At 37.2% G+C, this 24214-nt stretch overlaps 1 protein-coding gene across 15 annotated transcripts in view; it reads right to left on the reverse strand.

Annotated features, from left to right (window-relative positions):
* Positions 1 to 24214, reverse strand: part of DLG2 (discs large MAGUK scaffold protein 2) — a 2060086-nt gene that overhangs the window by 1188917 nt on the left and 846955 nt on the right. For 2 of the 15 annotated variants that reach the window (XM_086678464.1, XM_086678463.1), the window contains exon 1: positions 23479 to 24030. The exons of 12 other annotated variants lie outside the window; for them this stretch is intronic. In XM_086678464.1, the coding sequence (XP_086534590.1) occupies positions 23479 to 23580 (102 nt within the window). In that variant the 5' untranslated portion in view covers positions 23581 to 24030. Of the gene's footprint in view, positions 1 to 23478; positions 24031 to 24214 lie in introns of those variants that run through there. One more of the 15 variants, XM_025928045.2, reaches the window with a different exon arrangement.

Below are 24214 nucleotides of genomic sequence, written 5' to 3' on the forward strand. Positions count from 1 at the left end.
AAAAATAATAGAAAGATCAATGAAACTAAAACCTAGCTCTCTGGAAAGATAAAATTCATAAATCTCTAGCTAGATTCATGAAGAAAAAAAGGTAGAAGACCAAAATAAAATCAGAAATGAAACAGAAGTTACAACTGACACCACAGAAATAGAAAGAATTGTAAAAGACTATTACAAACACTTATCTGTCAAAATTTGACAAGCCCAGAAGAAATGGACAAACTCCTAGGAACACAGAGTCTTCCAAGACTGACTCACAAAGATAGAGAAAATCTAAATAGATTAATTACACATGATAAAATTGAATTAGTAATTGAAAAACTCCCAAAAAACAAAAGTCCAGGACAAGATTGCTTCACAGGTGAATCCCACCAAGTATTTAAAGAGGAGTTAGTACCTATTCTTCTCAATTATTCTAAAAAAATTTTTTTAAAAAATTGAAAAGGAAGAAATGCTCCCAAAATCTTTTTACAAGGCCAGGATTATTCTCATATAAAAACCAGACAAAGAAACCCACAGGCCGATATCCTTATAAACCTACATGCAGAAATCCTCAAAAAAATATTAGCAAACCAAATTCAAGAAGAAATTAAAAAGGTCATAGACTGTGATCAACTGGGATGTTTTCCAAGGATGCAAGCTGGTTCAATATCTGCAAATCAATTAAAGTGACACACCACATTAACAAAGCAAAGGATAAAAATCATATGATCATTCTCAATAAAGAAACGTATCTGACAAAATTCAACAACCATTTATGATAAATACTCCTAACAAAGTGGATAAAGATGGAATGTACTTCAAGATAATACAGGCCATATATTACAAACCCACAGCTAACATTACACTCAATGGTGAAAAGCTGAACATCTTTTCTCTAAGATGAGGAATTCTCTAAGTTTAGACAAGGACACCCATTCTAGACACTTTTTTCAACTCAGTATTGGAAATCCTAGCCACAGCAATTAGGCAAGAAAGAAATAAAAGACATCCAAATTGGCAAGAAAAAAGTAAAACTGTCACTACTTGCAGATGTAATGATAGTATACATAGAAAACCCTAAAGACTCCAAAAAAAAAAAAGTTTAAAATAAATTTGCTAGAGTCACAGGATAAAAAATTAAAATACAGTAATCAGCTGCATTTCTATACATTAATAATGAGCTATCAGAAAGAGAAATATTTAAAAATCCCATTTGTAATTGCATCAAGAAGAATAAAGTACTGAGGAATAAATTTAAGCAAGGGGATTAAAAACCTGTACCCTGAAAACTGTAAAACACTGATGAAAGAAATTGAAAATGACACAAATAAAAAGATATTTCAGATTCATGAATTAGAAAAATTATTATTGTTAAAATATCCATACTACCCAAAGGAATCTACAAATTCAATGCAATCCCTACCAAAATACCAATAGTATTTTTCACAGAACTGGAACAAACAATTCTAAAATTTGTATGGAACCACAAAAGACCCTGAATGGCCAAAGGTATCTTAAAGAAGAATAAAATTAGAAGTATCATGTTCCATGATTTCATACTACAGTATAGAGTTACAGTAATCAAAATAGTATGATACTGGCATGAAAACAGACCCATAGATCAATGGAATATAGAACCCAGAAATAAACTCACACTTAAGTGAACAATAAATCAGTGATAAAGTATCTAAGAATATACAATGGGAAAAAGACAGTCTCTTCATAAATGGTGCTGGGAAAACTTGACAGCTACATGCATAAAAATGACACTGGACAACTATATAATACCATATACAAAAATAAATTCAAATAGATTAAAGCCTTGACTGTAAGACCCAAAATCATAAAACTCAAGAAGAAAATATAGACAGGAAGCTCTTTGACATAGATCTTAATATCTTTTTGGACTAGTCTCCTCAGGCAAAAGCCACAAAAGCTTACATAAACACATGGGACTATATCAAACTAAAAAGATTTTGCATGGCAAAGGAAATTTAACAAAATGAAAAGGCAATCTACTGAATGGGAAAATATATTTGCAAATTATATATCCAATAAAAGGTTAATTTAAAGTACTTAGTATCATAAAAACTCAATTTAAAAAAAAATGGGTGTTTGAGCAGAAATTTTTCCAAAGAAGACATACAGATGTCCAAGCATATAAAAGGTGCTCAATACCACTAATCATCAGGGAAATACTAATCAAAGCGATAATGAGATCTTACTTCACACCTGTCAGACTTGTCAGACTGGCTATTATCAAAAGACAAAATAAATAAATAACCCATAAATATTGGTGAGGATGTGGAGAAAATGGGAACTTCCTACACTTTTGGTGTGGGAATGTAAATTGGTGCAGTCAGTATACTATGGAAAAAATTAGTATGGAGTTTCCTCAAAAAATTAAATATAGAACTACCACATGATCCAGCAATTCTACTTCTGTGTATTTATCTGAAGAAATTAAAATACCAATTTGAAGACATATTTGTACCTTTATATTCATGGAAACATTATTTACAATACCCAAGATATGGAAGTAACTTAATAGTCCTTCAGGAGATGAATGGATAGAGAAGATGTGGAGTGTATACGTAAACACACACACACACACACACACACACACACACACACACACCTGGAATATTAACCATAAAAAAGAATGAAATTTTGCCATTTGCTACAACATGGATGAATCCAGAGAGTATTATCCTAAGTGAAATAAGTCAAGAAAGACAAATATTGTATGGCTTCATTTATAAGTAGAATCTTAAAAAAATTAAAACAAATGAACAAACAACACAAAACAGAAACAGACTCATAGATATAGGAAACAAACTTTGGTTACCAGAGGGTGGAGGGTTGAGGGTGGGAGAAATAGGTGCAGTGGATTACATAGTAGAAACGTCCAGTTACAAGATAAGTCATGGGGATACAATGTACAGCATAGGGAATAGATGCTTTCCTTGTATAATAACGTTGTGTAGTGACACATGGTAACTAGACATCATGGCAATCATTTCCTAATGTATAAAAATACTGAAATACTACAATGTACACCTGAATAGGATATTATATGTCAATTATACTTTAATTTTTAAAAATGTTCATTTAGAATATTAAATATATAAGGTATGTGAAACACTTGGGACACTTCCTTACATATCGTAGGTATGTAACAAATGTTACTTTTTTCATTTACTTTCTTTGCTACTAATTAAAACTAACTCCTATTCCAACAAGAACTTGAAGTTGGAAAAACCACCACATGTTTATTTAAGATATAACTCTGTAACTAATTGAATTATTTTAACATGCGGTGATACTATACAGCATAAATGAATGATACTTACCTGATTTATTACAACTTCAAGAAAAAATAATTAGTCAAGATAATTTGGGGTACACTGAAATCAAATAGGAGTATCCAGTGAAACTATTCTCAGGGTACATAAATAAATGATAAGTGCAAAAAGCAAAAAAAAAAGCAACAATAAAAAAATCTGCCTTCATTACCCTCAGCATTATATGAAAATTAATTTGTATTGAGACATTTTGAGACTTCTTTGTATATGAGGAAATTTTGAAGTGAGAGAGTTCAATTTTTCTGTGACATAAACTGATGAAATATGGCTAACTAAATTATCAGGAAAATAAAAATTCCTGCAGAATCAGATCTCAAACAATGCCAATAATAACATGGTACAGTAACATTATTTATAAGCCATTCATAGCCTTTGTATCAGATAATATTCACAACAACCTGCAAGATTGGCATTAACGGCCCCACAATTCAGAGCAGAAAACAGAGATTAAGAGGTTGTTCAAGACATTTGAACTTGTTCGAAAATAATTTGGTGTGCAGGGATGGAGTCTGGATTTGAATTCTTTGCTTTCTTCCAAGTCCTCTTCCCTCTGTTTGAATTTTTAATTATTACAGAAGATGCACTGGATAACTTGAGCAAGCAAAGGCAGAGGTACCCACACTGTCAGTCTGCGTCTGTCTACCCTGACTCCTTGCACAGCCCTGAGCCTGCAGTCAGCCACAGCAGCACAGCCTGCCATCACTCCCTGGTCTCCCACTTAAACTTCCGCCAAGACATATGGGTCAATCCTGGATCCTGGATCACCTCCAGTTCCTGCTTCTCCGTTCTGGCTCTCAAGCTGCAGAACAGAATGCCATACACAAGACCAGTCACTGGGCTGGGTGAAAACCATACACCTAGGCACGTCCACTTTGGTGGGACTGTCTTGTCTCACTCTTGGATCCGCTCCCAATCACAGCTGGCGTAGACCTTTTCTACTCTTCACAGGCCTCTGTTCTTAAATTCCTTTTTCTTACTCTCAACATTTTGTTTTATTTTTTCTTAAAGATACAGAATCACAGTAGGAGGTAAGACTATATCCTCTCATTTTCATGTCTGTCTGATTTGAATCAAATCTCTTTTACTTACTGGCTAGCAACTTTGGTCAAATCATTTAATCTGTATAATTCCAGGCCTGTTTTTTTTTGTTTTTTGTTTTTTGTTTTTTAACATGGGAACTGATATGTGGTTCCAAGTGTTATTGCAAAGGAAAATGTATCTAGTGTCATTCCTTGCTCAAAATAGCTGTCATGGCTATTATCATTATTGTTGTTATAAAGCATGTTAGGTCCTACAACACCCTCATTCTCACCTTGCCACCTCCTGTGAGACTTGTCTCCCTACTCTAGTGGAATTTCAGAATGTTAGAACTGGAAGGAACTTTAGAAGTCTTTGAGCCACCTACCATTTATTTTCTTTTTCTTTTTACTGGTAAAACTAAAGCCCAGGAAATAGAAAAGATGTATTCATAGCAAAGCTGGCTCTGGAATTGAAGGCTTATAATTCCTAATATTGGGCAGTTTCCTTTAGACCCCACTCTAGAGTGTCTTCATTGCCCTCTCTTTCCATAGTGCTGCCTAAAGGACTTAGTAGGACTTTCACTTGATCTCATAGGCTCATCCAGATCACATGCTATTGTTTTCCCTTCTTTTTCTGAAGATTTCCTCAAATAACACAAAGCTGTGGCCTCTATCCTTCTCCAATCACCTCTCCCCTAAACTAACCACAATTGAGCTTTCAACCTACTGACTCTACTGAAATTACCAAATCTGTGTTTGTTTTTGTTTGGTTGTTTGTTTTTTTCCTCAATTAAAAATATCCTGTTCTAGGCCATCTCCCTGTTTGGTTTATCTTGATGCCCCACATGCCTAGCACAAAGTAGGGACACAGTATCCAATATATATATTATATTTACTGAGTAAATAAATGAATCATCAGTAACATTAGTTCCCTTATCTTTGGAACTCTCTCCTTTTTTTGCTATAGTACTAAATCTCGGTCTTTGCTAAATTTTGACTCTCTGCCTCTCACAGTGGAGATTTTCAACTTTCTGTTTCTCTCTGCATGCTCCTCATTCTCATGGCATTTACAGTGGTTGACTATAAAATTGGTAGTTTCAGCTTGACTCTCATTTTCTCACTGCTGCATTTCAACTGGTTGGTCTTCATAAACCATGTGGAGAGCTGTCACCCCAAACTTAATGTATAAATGCAAATAAAATCAAATTCCTCCTCCCCAACTCCTAATTTTCCATTTGACATTAATATAATTATCCCAAAATTCCAGGCATAAAACTTTTAAATGTCCTTTGACTCTTCCCTTGCTTACCTTCTCCATTAATTAATCACTAAATCTTGACAATCCCCCTCAAGTATTTCCTTCCCCTCTACCTCCAGCTGTCCCCACCCTACTACCCACAGCCATTCTTGACCTTTCTAATTCTAATTCATCTTCTCTAAATAATACTTCCTCAGTGAAACCTTCCAGTGACCTTTCAGTTTAAATCATGTCTTTCATCATTTCCTATCATGTCAGCTTCTTTTTGACTCTTATTGTACATGTATTTGTTTAGTCATCTGACTATAAACTCCATGAAGGAGAGACAATCTCTATTTTCTTTACCATTGCCTTTTTTTTGCAGAGCCTCACCAGCATCTGGCAAAAAAAAAAAAAAAAAACAAAAAAAAAAAAAAAAAAAACAAAAAAAAAAAACAAAAACAATCTATACATGTTAAACACAAAATGAATTAGTATTTATTGAGATCATTTTCCCCAAAGGAAGATTCCAAGCCTGTTTTCATTTGGTCCTAGTATCACTGAAGCAGAGATGTTTACACTGTGCTTCTAGACTTTCACAAAAAACACTCAAACCATACACAAAAATAAATTCAAAATGGATTAAAGACCTAAATGTGAGATCTGAAACCATAAAAATCCTAAAGGAGAACACAGGCAGTAACCTCTCTGACATTGGCCATAGCAAATTTTTTCTAGATATGTCTCCTGAATCAAGGGAAACAAAAACAAAAATAAACTATTAGGACTTGATCAAAATCAAAAGCTTCAGGAAGCCTGGGTGGCTCAGTTGGTTAAGCGTCTGACTTCTGCTCACTTCATGAACTCACAGTTTTTGAGTTCAAGTCTCATGTGGGACTCTGTGCTGATACCTCAGAGCCTGGAGCCTGCTTCAGATTCTGTGTCTCCCTTTCTGTTCTTCCCCACTTGCACTCTATCTCTCTCCCTCTCTCTCTCAAAAATAAAGATTTAAAACAAAATACTTTTAAAAAGCTTCTGCACAATCAGTAATCAATAAACCCTGATAGTTAATATCTGAAATATATAAAGAACCTGTAAAACTCAACACCAAAAAATGAATAATCCAATTAAAAAAAGAAGATGTGTACATTTTTTTCCAAAAAAAAGATATACAGATGACCAACAGACTCATGAAAAGATGCTTAGCATCAGTCATCAGGGAAATACAAATCAAAATTACAATGAGGTATCACTTCACACCTGTAGAATGGCTAAAATGAACAACACAAGAAACAACAGGTATTGGCAAGGACTTCAAGACAGGGGAACCCTCTTGCACTTTTGGTGGGAATGCAAACTAGTGCAGCCACTTTGGAAAACAGTATGGAGTTGCCTCAAAAAGCTAAAAATAGAACTACTCTACGATCCAGCAAATGCACTACTAAGTATTTACCCAAATAATACAAAAATACTAATTCAAAGGGTTACATGCACCCCGATGTTCATAGCAGCATTATCTACGATAGCCAAATTATGGAAACAGCCAAAATGTCCACTAACTGATGAATAGATAAGGAAGATGTGGTATACATACATACATACAATGGAATATTTAGCCATCAAAAAGAATGAAATCTTGACATTTGCAAAGACATGGATAGAGCTAGAGAGTATAATGCTAAATGAAATAAGTCAGAGAAAGGCAAATATCACATGATCCCATTTCATATGTGGAAATTAAGAAACAAAACAAATGAGCAAAGGGAGGAAAAAGAGAAGAAAGAGAGGGAGGGGGAAACCTAGAAATGGATTTTTTTAAAGTTTATTTTGTTTTAGAGAGAGCATGCATGAGCATGAGTTGGGGAGGAGACAGAATCTTAAGTAGGCTCTACTCAGTCAGCAGGTGCCAGATGCAGGGCTCCATCCCAGGAACCGTGGGATCATGACCTGAGCCCAAATCAAAAGTCGGATGCTGAACCAACTGAGGTACCCAAGTGCCCCAAGAAACAAACTCTTAACTATAGAGAACAAACCGATGGTTACCAGAGGGGAGGTCAGTGGGACGATGGGTGAAATAAGTGACTGGGATTTAGGAGGGCACTTACGATGAGCACCAGGTGATGTATGGAAGTATTGAATCACTATATTGTAGACCTGAAACTAATATTGCACTGCACGTTAACTGGAATTTAAATAAAACGTTAAAAAATAATAAAAATGTTTACACACTGCAAAGGGGTTTACTTTCTTTGAGAAAAAAGTACTTGAGCATAACATGTCATTTCCTTATTGTACCAGATGAATGAGATATTCCTCTGCTTAGATTGAGTCATCATTTAAAATGAATGTGCCATCATTACAAGACTGTAAGGTGCCACAGTCCACATGAATCACAGTTTCAATTGTGTGCACTATAGTAGCTTACTCAATTTCTCTGAAGAAAACCCCGAGACCCTGACTTGTTCTCAATCATACATCTTTCTTCCTTCAGACTGGATCTGAACAAAACCACAAGAAATTGAAGAAGGTGGTTTTCACCCAAATAGGCTGTGGGCACTGAAGCAAATGGTTCAGCAAATGAAGGAAGCAAATATTTACTATTCAAATGTGCAAGGGTTAAGCAGTTCTCTACCCCAAATGCTTGTCCTCTGAGATAAACAAAGCTCAATTCTATAAAATGCCCCACCCTAAATTCCACTTTTGTCAACACATTAACATATAATTGGATACTTAGGTCTCAAGAGCTGGGGTTAGAGGAAAAACTGATTTTGGCATATAAATGATGATAATTAACATAAGCAAATTAGCCAAGTCTTCAACTTTGATGATATTCTCAGCTACAATGTTAAGAAAATGAAAAGAGCTTTTTGGGCTAGGAAGATCCATTAAGAGATTTAAAAAAAAAAAAAAAGGCTAGATAAAAAAAATAGTATTGCAAATGTTCAGTTATACAAGATTTTTATATAATCGTTTATTTATTTATTTTGGTGGACTCTATTCCCCAGAATAGCACATTACCACATTGCTTTCTCCCCTGCTTTAAGTAACAATGACAGCAGCCAATATTTCTTAGTATATACCATACTATGTGCTTATATATTTAATTTACAATCTCTTTTAATCCAATATGTGTTTTCATAAACCACTAGTATTTCCATTTTGCACTTGAAACTAATCTTCAGGAATTTAAGTATCTTGCCTATTTCCCTACTACTAGTACATGTTAGGAGTTGAGTTTTCAATCCAAATTTTTTGAACTCGTAAAGTCACATCTTCACCATTACAAAATTATCTTCACTGGTATCAGTTAAGTCATGAGGTGTCTAGATTCGGGCCCTGCAAAGTTCTTAAAAAGAAAAAAAAAAAAACACATTCACTCGAAATTGTAGTTTTCAAAGTCAGACCTGGGCTTAAAGGCTACCTTTGCCCATTTCCTTCTATGAACCTGTGGAATGTTATTTATTTTCTCCTAATTCCTCACTGATAAACACAGTAGTGCCTTCATTTATTCAAAAAAGATTAATGGGTACCTACTCTGCCAGGTATCATGCTGGGCAGTAGGGGTAGAGTGATACAAAAAAAGAGAGTTCTAGCCCTCACAGAGTACACAAGTTAGATTTTCTACATTTAGTCTAGAATTATAATAATTGAAAAATATGAAACATTTTGATATCCAAATGGCTTAACCACTACTGACCAGAGCTCTTCCTAATTAATTCATTTTCTTACATTCACAAAAATCTCTCATTTTCCTCTTCTTGGTTGGATCTTCTACACAAAAGCCCTGATTAACCTGAACCTATAGGTAATGACTGGTTTATTCATTTACATGTACATTTGTTTAAGTAGGCACATGAGCATACACACATATGCACATACTCACTTCTAGAATGGATTTGAAGTGGCCTGTTAATTTAAGAACTTCTTAGCTGGTTGCTCTTAGCAACAGTTTTTAGCAGTTGTGCCTAGTTAGCCAGAACAATTTATAAAGGGAATGAAGCATTCAAATTAGCTAACAAATGGCAAATAAACTAGCTTTAACTGGACTTAATTCAGAAGGACTTACACAGGGATTGATAACTCTAGCTGGAATGGAGGAAATGGTGGTACTGAGAAGCACCCCACACAGACGGGAATTTTCCAGTGATCTCCTTTCCCAGGGCACCAAGGCTGCCAGGTTTCTGTGGCAGCACTCGAGCCAGACCTCATCCTGTAGAGTGCATGACCAGCTCTTCTTAACAGTCCTAATATAAATCATTCAACTCTACTAAAGACACTGGACAATACCTGGATTCTGAGGCTGTCAGAGAGATGAAAGCTGGTGTCAGTTTATAAGCAATAAAAAGCAAAACAAATCCCTTCCAGCTATTAGAAAACCACAAATTATTTTAAGATGACTTTAATCTCACAAAATATAGGTTACTATGGGATGTTGTTTATAATCATTCATTTTTCTATTCATTCCTTCATCACATATTATCAACAGACTTTTAGATGTCAGTGTTGAGGGATTTATTTATTCATTCAACATATATTTACTGAATACCTCATTTTTCCCTTTGCTCTCCTTAAGTGAAGCTCAGTGGAAATTATATGCAGCTAAAAATATCCTAAAAATAAAGTATAATGGGTGTCATTATAGGAGAGGCAAGAGAAGCTTTAACAAAACTAGGACAAGTCTTTCTTTTTTGAAATTAACACTAGGTCTCACTTGCCTAAATAATTAAACATAAAGATTACATAAACCATTCATTCAACAAATGTATATTGAGCCCATAGTAGGTTGCAAGCACTATACTAGTAGCTAAGTGCTCAAAATGTCAAGTCCCAGGCTCTGACACCTCCTTGTATTTATACCCTTGTGACAATTCAGTTCAATATGACAGAAAAATGTCCACAACTCCAGAGGGGTGATGTGGTGGCCAGGAATATCTTCCATAAGGAGATAACACAAAATGAGCCCTGAAGGATAAGCCAGCATTAGCCATATTATTCCAATTTCTTTGATCTCCTCCCTCCTTGGAAAGAGCCCTTACCTTGTAAGGCCCTGGGCAAGCATAGAAGGAATAAATACTTACTTTGTTTTCTAAATAAACTAGTAGTGTTTTTACTGGGTACGTAAGTTGAATGTTTATATGCAATCATTAAATAACAGTACAAGGTCCTAGATGATTCATAGCTAAAAGCAGCTATACAGAGAGTACATTTGATAGAGTAGGCAGATAGCTAGGTAAGAGCAGGGAACAGGTGTTTTCATATTGATAAAAAGGGCAGAAAGTGAGTTCCAAATAGCTGGAAAAGACCCCAGGGGATATGAATCATTCTTCCCCATAACCACTGCCCTACAGTAACCTATAGCTTCATTATAATACATTTACAGTGTGATTTTGAACCTCCCTCTCCTCACAGAGGGAAGGCTGTCCTGACAGTTCCAACAAGAACCATATAGGGCCAAAAACCCCACCTCCCTGGTTGTAGGAGGAGTCCCATAGTTGATTGGAAGCAACCTCAGTCAGAGACCACAGGTAGCTAAGAACCCAGAATGGGCAAAAGCACACACTGCTAACACACTGAGGGCTCTGAACAGCCAGACTGTATGCAAGGCAAGGACTTCAAACTATTCAATACATTGGGGTTATTCATTTAAAAGTAAGCATCTGTAGACATACCACATGAACCATGTCCTTAATATTGTCTGAGTGGCACACTGAAACACTTTGAAAGATGCACCACAACTTAACTCGAAATTAGATTAAATGGACTGAGTCAATGATAGGAAATATAGGATCTTCCAAACTATCATCATCTGTGAAGCACAGCATTGACAGTAATACTCTGTGACTGAAGAAACTCATTTTGGCAGATCTGTCTCTCCAGAGAGGGAGTAATCTTGATATATACCTTTTTGTTGTTGTTGTTGTTGTTGTTGTTTTAATCTAATCTTCTGTAAATCTACTTAAGTCCACTCATGATCTCCTTTTTTATGTGTGAAAGAAGAGCTCCCACACATGTACAAGACCACACAAGCAGGGAAGGGCAAAAGCAGAGGGAAATAGCATCCTAAACAGGCTTCACTCCCAGGGTAGAGACTGTGGGGCTGGGTCTAGCAACCTAGAGCTCAGGACCTGAGTGGAAATCAAGCATTGAAAGCTTAACCAACTGAGCCACCCTGGTGCCCCCATTCATTATCTCTTAAATTGCTAAAAATTTTGTGATAAATTAAAGCTGTTGCAGTTTTCCTAAGTTGTTGCAGAGAGAAATAAGTGAAATAAAACATCATCAATTAAATGTAAAGAGACCATGTTAACCAATGATTGCAAAAGAAATCTGGAATTTGCCAGATAGAGCTCTTCTCTAAAGATGTATTAAAAAAAGACTTACATGTCAATGCCAAATGCATATTCAAAAATGCACAACATCTACCTGTGTTAGAGTGAAATAATATATTTGGGGCTGTCTTTTTTAGTCAGAAAATTTAGAACTTATCTTTCTCAATCCATATGAATGGAAAAATATGCACGTGGGTCTAGTAATGTCCAAAAAATGGCTAATTCTACATAGGTAGAGTTACACAAGCAAGCACCAAGATTTTATTTTTGTTGGTAGAAAGCTGGTTCATCTGAAATCAATTACATAAGCAATTTTTCTCTGCTTCCCTAGAACTCAGAATGTCTACTACCTAGACCATCTTCACAAAAAAATACAGATTTTCATTTTTCAAAGATACATTTTGGTCCACATATTCCTGTGGCAGAGGTAGCTGGGCTTTGGGACATGCAAATTCTTGAATTTCTTGGCTCAACATTAAATGTATAAATCACCCATAATGGAGCTGTATACAAAATTGATTTGACTGGAGGTAAGAAGGCAGTATCCAGGTCCTGGACTCCTAAAGTTAGATACAAAAGAATCAAAGAGAAAGTCTGAAGTACCTTCAACTGGCCTAACTGCATGCTCTCACTTCTATGGGTTTCAGGAACACAAAACACATCATATTTCTAGGCTAGGGGCTGTCTGCAACAGGTTAGAAGCCATAGGAAAGAAGAGACCAGTATCTTGAATTCATGCAATTTCACTTCTGTCCTTACCATCTGAAATGTTTAGCTGTCTTCACTGCACAGGTGCAATTTGATTTTATTTGGTACACATCCACTGAGCTTCCGCACCATGCCCCCTCAGCCCTTCCAAATTCAATATAGGTAACACATACTCATTTGATCACATAAATGAGTGTTATGGGGCAAGTACTAGCTCTGCCCTCTGTTCTTGGCAGGATCCCAGAAATATCTTGGTTGAATGTTTTGGAAGCATAGGTCAGTCCCTAGTAAGTGCTTAAAGAAGGACAAACAAGGGAAAAAGAGACTTTCTCTGGCCTTAGAGTCAGAAAACTAAACTTCAACTGCAGTGCCTCTATTACATGCCTTGTGACTTTGAACAAGTCATAGCATTAGTTAGGAAGTTTGAGCAGAAAAGAGACTTAAAAGAATATCCTATCTACACTCAACTAGTTATTGGATTACTTTAATAATATAATGGAGAAAAAGTGTTCTAGCCTGATATTTGAACATCCATAGTGAAGAGAATTTTAAACTCAATGTGCTTCAGTTTCTATAAAATCTATAAAATATCTACTTTGCAGAGCTGTTGAGGTACAAAAGATAACTAATTTCAGAATGCTGTCCATAATAGGAGTAAGATAAAGAATAAAGGTTCTTTCTAAATAGGCAGATAACACCATTACAAAGAGGTAAGCCTTGAATACAGCAGGCAAATACACAAACCCATTCCCAGCCTCTTAAACCCTCTGACCACCTTCATCTGAGAACCTTATTGAAATTCATTTTACTATTTTACAGAAAGAATAAAAGTACAGTTTGCATGGCCCTGGTTGCCCATTTCCTTACAGTTATTTTTTTTTTTTCCTTGAAAACTTTTCAAGATAAAAATTCAAAACCCCAGAGCTCTGGAGGATGCCTGATCTCCCTTCAGCCAAAACAGGCATCCGGTTTCTACAATAAATGAGATCATAGCATCCTTACTCATACTGCTGTAGGTAAGAACCTGTCAGCATTTTCATTATAAAACCTTTTTCTTCCCTCTGGCTTGAGAGACCAACCATGGCAATTTGCTGTAGAAGTAGTTCCAGCAAAGGGCAGTACACAAGGCTCAAGCACGGAGAGAAAATGTTTTCATTTTACAAAACTCCAGAAAGGTTTATTTGGGAATTAGGCTAGAATCTCAAGGAGCATTTCTTTTCGATGGTCACTGGGCCTTTTAAATAAAAGAAATAAGGTTTGCTGATATGTAAAACAAAATTTTCTCAGGCAGCAGATGTTAGGAAAAAGGTTAACTACTTAATACCTTTAGGCACCAGTACCTCATGTAACAGCTGTAGTAACATACACATTAGAGAATCTGTGCTCACAGGTAAGGTGCTTTCAGAGCTGGGAGCATTCTCTCAGACTCTCTGAGCTAAAATCATGGTGGGGGAGAGGGTTTTGCCAGTATTACATCAAACAGGAGAAAATGGGATATATTAAATGATATGCTAGAGATGACCAATAAAATCTTTCTAACAAAATGATGACACACCGAATACTCAGTAAAGGTGGGTTGAATGATCTGGTTCAAAGAGTAAACTTTTTTTTCCCATCATTCCTGAATCTCACATGTGAAAGCAAAAAAGAAAACAAAAGTGTCTTTCTAGGCAATCATACACTATGCTAATATAAACAAAAGTGAAATGGGAAGGGACTGTATCTGAGTGAGAGAAAGAAAACTATTATCTATTTAACGGCTACTATATGCCATGTATACCATTAATTGCTTTCTTATTTGTATGGAATAAAAAGCCCATTAAATATATCTTATCTCGGGGCGCCTGGGTGGCGCAGTCGGTTAAGCGTCCGACTTCAGCCAGGTCACGATCTCGCAGTCCGTGCGTTCGAGCCCCGCGTCAGGCTCTGGGCTGATGGCTCAGAGCCTGGAGCCTGTTTCCGATTCTGTGTCTCCCTCTCTCTCTGCCCCTCCCCTGTTCATGCTCTGTCTCTCTCTGTCCCAAAAATAAATAAACGTTGAAAAAAAAAAATTTTTTTAATATATCTTATCTCCATTGTACAGATGAGAAAATTGAACCTCGTAGAGGTGAAAGAACTTAACATCAAAGAGCTAATGGTCTAGCCATACCACACCTTTTATTTATTTATTTTTTAATTTTTAAAAAATTTTTTTTAACGTTTTATTTATTTTTGAGACAGAGAAAGAGCATGAACGGGGGAGGGGCAGAGAGAGAGGGAGACACAGAATCGGAAGCAGGCTCCAGGCTCTGAGCCATCAGCCCAGAGCCCGAGGCGGGGCTCGAACTCACGGACCTCGAGATCGTGACCTGAGCTGAAGTCGGACGCTTAACCGACTGAGCCACCCAGGCGCCCCTTTAATTTTTTTTAACGTTTATTTATTTTTGAGACAGAGAGACAAAGTATGAGCGGGGGAGGGTCAGAGAGAGAGGGAGACACAGAATCTGAAACAGGCTCCAGGCTCTGAACAGTCAGCACAGAGTCTGACGCGGGGCTTGAACTCACAGACCGCGAGATCATGACCTAAGCCGAAGTCGGACGCTTAACCGACGGAGCCACCCAGGCGCCCCAAAGAAACTTTTAATTTTTTTTTTTAATGTTTATTTTTGACAGAGCGAGAGACAGAGCATGAGTAGGGGAGGGGCCGAAAGAGAGGGAGACACAGAATCCAAAGCAAGCTCCAGGCTCTGAGCTGTCAGCACAGAGCCCAACGCGGGGCTCGAACCCACAGACTGCGAGATCATGACCTGAACCGAAGTCGGATGCTCAACCGACTGAGCCACCCAGGAGCCATACCACACCTTTTAATACCAACCTTTACCTTCAGAACTTGCTTCCTCCTATGTTTACCTGTCCAAGAACACACTCAAGCTTAAGCCTTACCCAAGGTATCTCTCTGCTTCATTCAGATGGTTGGTTGGGTATAACCTAACACTCTATCTGCCTGTCCTTCATTCTTTCTCCTTTTTCTTCTTCTGTCCAAAGAGAAGATACACCTTCTATACCATACCACTAGTTTCTGTTATCATGTTCTTTTAACACTAGCAAAGAAGTATTGATCATAGATATCAGCAGACTTGAGTCCAAAATCAAACTCTTTTTTTTCTTTCTGACCTAGTCCAATGCCTTGAAAAACCCAGATTAATTTCAGTGACCTCTAAAAAGCCTTCTCTAACTATATTTAAAGCAATCATTGATCCTTTTGTCTTATTATCTATAGCAGGGCTTCCCAACCTATTGAAGTATGAGACCAGTTTTAAAATGTGCACTCTTTTGCATTATGTGTTTACTACAAAAAGAAAGAAAATTAACTATTTTGTGGATCTCTCGCTTGATTTCAGTTGCACACACACAATATGATGGTAGAAATATACTATGTTATTTATAAGGTTTCCAGAAGCCATAATTTAGGACAGTGGTCTTATTCCCTTTGATCTGATCATCTAAATTTTCATAGGAAACATTATTGAACATTTAATAACTGCAATGTACTGTGGTCATAGGCTGATAAGAACATTCATATATGTAAAAATAGATGCAAAATTCACTAAAGTAGTGTTGAATGATTTCTACTGTATTATATCTGAAGGCATAATCTGTGATTTATAAAAAAAATTTAATGTTTATTTGTTTTTGAGAGAGTGAGACAGAGACTGAGTGGGGGAGGGTTATAGAGAGGGAGACACAGAATCCGAAGCAGGCTTCAGGCTCTGAGCTGTCAGCACAGAGCCTGACGCGGGGCTCAAACCACGAATTTTGAGAACATGACCTGAGCCTCAGTCGGATGCTTAACCAACTGAGCCACCCAGGTGCCTCGTGAAGGTATAATCTGTGACTTACAATGAAAAAAAATCCAGGACCTTCTGAGAAAACAAGTTTAACTGCACTAAAATCCCCATGGCATGGGGATTCAATTATACTTATAATCTATTAGCTCATCTGTAACTTACTAAACCAGAATGACTTACTAGCAATGACATGTCCAGGGATCTGACCCTCATCAGAATTTCTCTCAGTCAGAATTTTACAGAGTGAGAAACTGAGATTTATTATATATGGAAATGGCTCACACAATTATGGAGCTGGGAAGTCCCAAAATCTGCAACTGGCAAGGTGTAGACTCAGGAGAGCTGACATGTAATTTCAGTCTCAGTTTGAAGGCCTGAGAATCACGATAACTGATGGTTTAAGTTCTAATCTGAAGTCCAAGTGGGCCTGAGACCCAAACAGAGTTCATGTTTCACTTCAACACCAAAGACAACAAAGACTGATCCCAGGTCAAGGTAGTGAGGCAGAAGGAGTTACGTCTTACTCAGCCTTTTTGTTCCATCCAGGTCTTCAATTTACTGGATGAGGCTCACCCACTTTGAGGAGAGCAATCTGGTTCACTCAGTCTAATGATTCAAATGTTAATCTCATCCAGAAAAACCCTCACACACACACCCAAAATAACATTTTGCCAAATTCCTGGGCACCCCTTGGCCCAATAAAGTTCACACATAAAATTAACCATTACACCAGGGTAGCACATTGAGCAATGCCTAGTCTATGCTTCAGGGTAACGTAAGCTCTATGAAGTTTAATAGCACAAGACGTTTTCAGAGGCAAACTGCCAAGGAAAATAACAAATGAACTACAATAAAAGACACACTTCTTTTCACTCATTCAGTAAACATTTACAAGCACCTATATAATTCATTCATTCACTCAACAAATATTTATTGACTATCTTTCGTGAAACATTTCCTGGATCTCTTAGGTACTATAATAAATGAATATGATATGGACCTTGTCCCTAAGCAGGTCACAGTTTAGATGGGCAAATAGAACAAGTAAATACAATTTACAAATGAGTATTACAAAGATTCAAGCATTGACCATTGGGTATCTCAGCAATCCTGAAGTAATTTAACTTAGAAGGGACTGGAGATGATTTTACCATAGCGACTTTGAAACTTCCTTGGGATATCCATAAGTGATTACAAAGTAAAAGGCTTGATAATAAAAATATGTCTCAGGTTTTTCAAGATCCTAAATTCTATGATTCAACATTCCTTTTTGTGAACATATTTTAGTGACTGCATAATATTTAACCTTCCTTATCTTGTGATATGTAGCCCCTCCCCCAATTTCCACTATTAAAAGAAAAAAAATTTTGAAAAGGACCTTGAACTGGCAAGTATTCTTTCTCAAATGGGACACAAGGCCTATGCAACCTGCTTCTTTGGGATGTTCAGCACCTGCTTCACTCATTAGCTCATTTTTCATTTTCTCTTTCTGGGTCAGATTTAATCTAGGATATTTTTTTGGTGTGAATTATGTAAACTTTTAGATTCTGCCTTTTGTGATATTAAAACGCTTTAATAATGTGTTAAAGTACACCCCATTTACAAACAGATGAATTTCAATGTATTTGACTGAAAAACGCTTTTCAGTTGACGACCAACAACCTCCATTTTTTTTTACCAGTTGGCAAAGTGGCCTTAATAAAATAGAATACAAAAATATGTATTGAATACTTACCACATTCCAGGCATTGTGTTAAATGTTTTCATATGTGATATATCACTTAATTCTGACAAGAGTCCTGTAAGCAAGGTGTTATTTTTCCTGCTTTTTACAGTTAAAACTTGTCATTTTATCTTCTCTCACCTTGATTCTCAGAACTTCCAGTGCATAGAGATCACGGCATAGAAAAAGAACACTGAGCTAGCTACAAATTAGGAGACCTGGTTCTAGCTCCAGCTCTGTGACTTGCTGTGTGATCTTGAGAAAGTTACATCCTATCTATATGGCTTAGTAACCTTATGTGGGAAATGAGAACGTGAATACTATAGGAAATGGTATATTAGCTCAAACTCCTCTCAAATAAATAAATACATAAATAAATAAATACTTTAAAAGGAGGCTGAGTCTTCTGACAGGTGTGACTTACATTCAAATTTATGCCAAGAAAAGTATATATAAATTATATTTTTGCAAATTGACTCCCAACTTAAAGGCACTTATATGAAGTTTCTACATTAAAGAAAACCTACAGTTAATTCTACAAATGAGTTGTAGACTCTAGACATAAACTCTTTGAGCTCACATTTTGGCTCTGCTACTTAAAAGCTATGTGACTTTAAGCAGGTTACTTGAAGTCTGTATGCCTTCATTTCCCCATTTCTAACATGTATGTATCTATCATACCCATCTCTAAAGACTATTGTGAGGATTAAGTGAGTTGACATTTATAAAACATACAGAAGATGTATTTGGCACATGGTAGCAGGTTAGTATGTATGTTGTGGGACAGAGACTAATGTCTTGACAATATAAATAGCTGTTACCTTGATGTACCCATTTTGAACATAAGGACTTTTTGCATATTAGATATTTTTAAACGGGACACACCAATATAGTCGTGGGACTCCTATAAACTCAGAGAGTTTTAACCTTATTCGCAGGAGAATAAACTAATTACCTCTTATTTATAAGTCCATAAAATAGAAAAAAACTATTTAAACATAGAGAATGTTATTATATATAAAGTAACTTGTGGCAGTACAAATTTATACAGCTATCATTAAACTAAATGCAATAGCCCATCATCAAGAGTTTTAAAATATTTAAAATATGTGTTTGTAATTCTACTTATTCTAGCCTACCCAAAGGAAGTCATTCTGAATGGAAAAAAAAGAATTATTTACCAAGATATGCCTTTTATTTTTAATAGAAAATGTGGGCAAAAGCCTAAATATCCAAAGATAAAGATAGTTATCTGTTATACAGCTATTAAAATGAATATTCAAATCCTAATATGAATTTAAAGCATTAAAAAGTAAACTCGATGATTCTAACTGCATTTTCAATAATAAGCTATATGTAGACCAACAGAAAACAGTACCAGAAAACTAGAAAAATATAAAGTAAAATATTAATAGTTTTAATCTCCAGTCCTTTGGGACAAGAGTATTTTCTGAAATTTGTTTTATTTTTGATTTTATGTTTTTTAAAATTTATTTTAGTGAACATATATTACTTTAAAATAAAAATAAAGAACATACCAAAATAGGCATTGGCAATATTCAAAATATATAGACTTAGTGATGTATCTATTAATGAATATAATGATAGATATATTCGCCACTCTCCTGTAAAAAATTTGGCCATGTTTAAATACACATATGAACAAACAAACCCACTTCTCCTTGAAAGAGACCTTCTAGGCAGGAAAAGGAAGCTTGCAAGAGTTTTGAATGCCAGTGTGCCAGGGAACTGTCCACCAGAAAAGTGCTGATAGACACTTAGATCTTGGGTGATTGTGTAAGCACCCTCTGGAGGATGGAAGTCCACAAGGCATTTCTTTTTCCTTTTTCTCCTCTTTCCTAATGTCTCTTCTCTCCTTTCCCATCATCCTGTTGTAGTTCACTTTCTTTTCTTCCATCCTTTCTCTGATTACCTGGTAACTATGGAGATTAGAAGAAATAACACTTGTAAAGCACCTAGGGTAGTGTCTAGCCTTTCTGGGTACTTAATCAAGCTGATTTTTCTTTCCCTTTACATTTTTAGTAAGAATCCCTTCCTTATTTTAATTCCATCCTCTTCTTTTCTATTTCCTTCCATTTTAAACTCTTTTTTATTCACATTCTTCTTTCTCTGGGAGAAGCACCATGTAGACAAGATGGAAGTTGCTTTTTACCAGATGATTCCTTGCTTTGAGGGGTGGGGCAGTGTATGACATGTCTACACATTCATAGTAAAAATATATATCTATATACTTTAAGAACTTTTCTCTGTCCCAATACATCAAACATAATATTAATGGCACCTGATATGGCCTAGGGGCTTGACAGTTTGATTCAGATGAGCTGTTATATTAAGATATGACTCTAGGAGATAGGGGAGCGAGGTTCCCTATGGCAAAAACCTATTTCAATAACAACTTCTTCTCAGTTACCAAAAAAAAAAGGCAAAGCAATAATTGTAGAGAACATTATACTTTACATTAAACTTTTAGAATATTAGGGATAATAACAAATATTCAATCTTTTTTGTTTGCATGTTTTTGCCTTGGAAATGGTGACTGGAAAGGAGACAGTGAAGGGAAGGGGATACACAGAGGCTGCAGATCCCTGCAATGTAGCTATGGGTAAGATAAAAGAAAGAGAAATGATATATTGGCTGACCATTGAATTATACTGCATGTGGAGAAAACATAGTTAAGCAAAGGTAAAGGTTATGCCTATTTTCAGATAATAACACAAAAAACTACTATAAGGGGAAAAAGGTTTCAGAAGGCCTTATTCACCATGGAATTTCCATTCCCATAGCAGCATTGTATGACAATAGCATATGGACTGGGGCAAAAAGAGGACTGATAAAACAGGAAAACTTTCTTCTGAATAACAGTGCTTTGGTTTCTCTTATGACAGACTGATAGGACTGTTAGTTTTCTGTACTTTAGAGAAGGGAGTAGGATTATCTCCCTCAATAAACTTGCAATTCCTGGAGGAAAGGAATGGTGCCATACTTGAATTTGTATCTTTAATACCAATCACAGTGCCTGGGATACAGCCTAGCACAGAAAGACACTTCACATTTATAATCATAAGCCAGGGGCACCTGGGTGGCGCAGTCGGTTAAGCGTCCGACTTCAGCCAGGTCACGATCTCGCGGTCCGTGAGTTCGAGCCCCGCGTCGGGCTCTGTGCTGACAGCTCAGAGCCTGGAGCCTGCTTCAGATTCTGTGTCTCCCTCTCTCTCTGCCCCTCCCCCGTTCATGCTCTGTCTCTCTCTGTCCCAAAAATAAATAAACGTTGAAAAAAAAATTTTTTTAAAGTATTCTTTCATTTTCATGGAGACTTGATTTCTTTTCCATAGAACAATGTCTACCAACACACATGATTTAGGTGCTTGCCTGTATTGACATGGTTCTCTCTCACAAACTGAACTTTTCAAACCAGAGCACCAAAAGTAAGAGAACTTAAAGTAAGTTAAACTAATTTAATTCCCTAGCCTTAAAAAAAGCATGTGTGTAATTTTAACAGCATAAAAAAAAAAAAAAAAAAAAAAAAAAAAAACTTCTTTGAAAAGGAGCTTCAAGGGTTGAATGCATATTCAACAACATTTCCACACCAATAGCTTATCCTATTTGATGATTAGCTTGTGTTTAATTTCCCTTGACAAATTATTCACCTTTGTTCATAATCACTTAGTGTTGCAAAGCAATTCTCATAAGTGTATGGGAATGGATTTTAAATAGTAGCCATTGCTAAGGTGCCACTGTAAATAAAGTTAGAAGAGTGAGTGGATAGAAGCACGGGGGAGGGTAGCAGGTTATGTGAGGGAGAGGAGCTAATAAGTCAGGTACTGGTGCTGTTCATTCACATACATCTTCCTGATAGCAATGAACACAAAAACCTTCAAAAACTCTAAGACCTTTCCAAGGGTTTCAAAAGGAGCATCTAGCTAGTCTTCAGTATGGTCAGTGATTTTTTAATGGACTCTAAGGTACAGTCTACTATATTGAGTAAAAAACATCAATATTTGGCAATAACTTTACCACTAAATGATTTTATAAAAGAATTATTGGAGAATATTAGAGCCAAGGAGGAGCACTTCATCCACACCTCTCATCTGATAAGAGATTCTCTAGGCATAATCAGTATAAAACTCACAATTCTGACTCCCCATTTTTCCATTACAGCTACACTTCCTCTGAGCACTATCCATGAAGTTGAATGTCTATGTTTCATTAACTCTACTGCCTAAGGTGCTTACCAGTGTCAAGTCCAGTCACTGGTTTTATCTTTAAGAACAACAGGGATCATGTGATTTTATTCACTTACCAAAGTGAATTTTCAGTTATTTCAGATCAAGCTCTCTCTCCCCTAAGAATCACCATAGTAGCCACAAAAGTGTTTTATACAAACAGGCCAGACAAACTCACCAGCTTTGCACAATGAAAAGAAGTGAAGGTATGTGTGTCTAGGGGTAAGGGGACATGCACTCAGATCATTCATGGGCTAAGACCGCTCATATACCAAATTTCATGCATCTTCCAGTCCACCAACAAAGTTAGAGACAAGGATTAATGAATGGTAGCCTGCTTCAAAACCCTTCAAATCTCTTTTCCTTGGGAAAACTAATCACCTTTACAAACATCTGGGCTGGGACAGTTACTCGCTAGAAACTTCACTGATTGTGACACCTCTTGATAACATTTCTGAATGTTGATTTCAAGTGGCTTGTATAAGCTTACAGAAAAGGTACACAATTAGGGGCAACATGAGCCCATCTCCAGATTTGCTGTCTAGAATAAAAATAAACTCTTCAGATTTAAAAGTGTCAAACTGCAAACTGATAGTTCGATTTCATCTCAAGAGCACATCCACCATCCCAGATAACCCTGACTGTGGGCCGTTGGGTCCGGGGCTCCAGGCAGTGGTAACCTGTGATGAGTTCAGGAGCTCACAAATGAGCAGCCAGAAGCCCAATCACTAACTAAATGTATGACAAGATCCCAAGCACAGAGTCACCTACGGCGCCCCCTTTCCGAGGCGTGATCTGCTCTTGGAACCTCGGTACAATAGAGACCAGGGTCCTGCCACAAAGGAGTTATCAACCCAACATCGGACTCTGTAAAATCCGTGCGCTCTCAAGGCCCCCAAACCCAGCCAGCTCCCAGAAAGGGCAGAGCAAGTCCTAGCTTTTGTCACTCTCCCAACAAGCAGACACATAAACAAACAACAAAAGGAATTCTTAGCTCCCCCAAGGGAGGCAGCATGCATTAAAAAGACATGAACCTCTTCCTACCTTGCATCCAAACATCAACGACAAAGTGTTGTTGGTGCAAGCAACTTTGCAGTGGCAAATCATTGGGGTAAAACAGTCAGGGTCCTTAACAACAGGGGACATTCCTTTCGAGCTGCGGCAGTGGCAGCTCGCTTGGGGACCCGAACACGGTGCTCGCCGCCGGGCACATGGAGTGACAGCCTAGACCGTGCAGCCGCTCCGATAGCTGCCCCCTGCGCCCTGCGCGGCCATCCCGGCGCCTGGGTGGAAGCAACGCGGGCAAGTAACAAGCGTTCGGGGTCTCCCTTCCCTGGGGAATGAGGCGTGGGGGGAGGGACAGAACCGAGAAGGGTTTCCCCCCCTTCTATGGTGAATTTAGGGTGGGTAAAATTTTAAAAAATTAAAAAAAAATACAAAATAAAAATAAAAAGGAGCTAGGCGCTTAGAGGAGGGTTCAAAGGAGGTGGGGCAGTATTAGCATGTAAAAGGATGTGCCCGCCTACTCGCCCCAGTCACACAAGATTGTCATGCGAGCTGAAGGGGGCTGAAATAATTCTCTCTGAAGGAAAAGGAAAAAAAAAAAAAAAATACTGCAGCTCCCGATTTGGTAAAAAGCCAGTGGCTTGCTGCAATCCAGAGTCACCGTGGGGAGCGCTGGCCGGGCAAGTGGGGTGGAAGGGAGGGGCCGGCAGAGGGAGGGAGCAAGGTGCTCCCAGCCTAGCTCAGCCCTCCGCGCGCTCTGTGCCACCTAAGAGTC

The sequence above is a fragment of the Puma concolor genome, chromosome D1 (genome assembly GCF_028749965.1).
Source record: "Puma concolor isolate L17-30 chromosome D1, mPumCon1.1.hap2, whole genome shotgun sequence".
Lineage (NCBI taxonomy): Eukaryota > Metazoa > Chordata > Mammalia > Carnivora > Felidae > Puma > Puma concolor.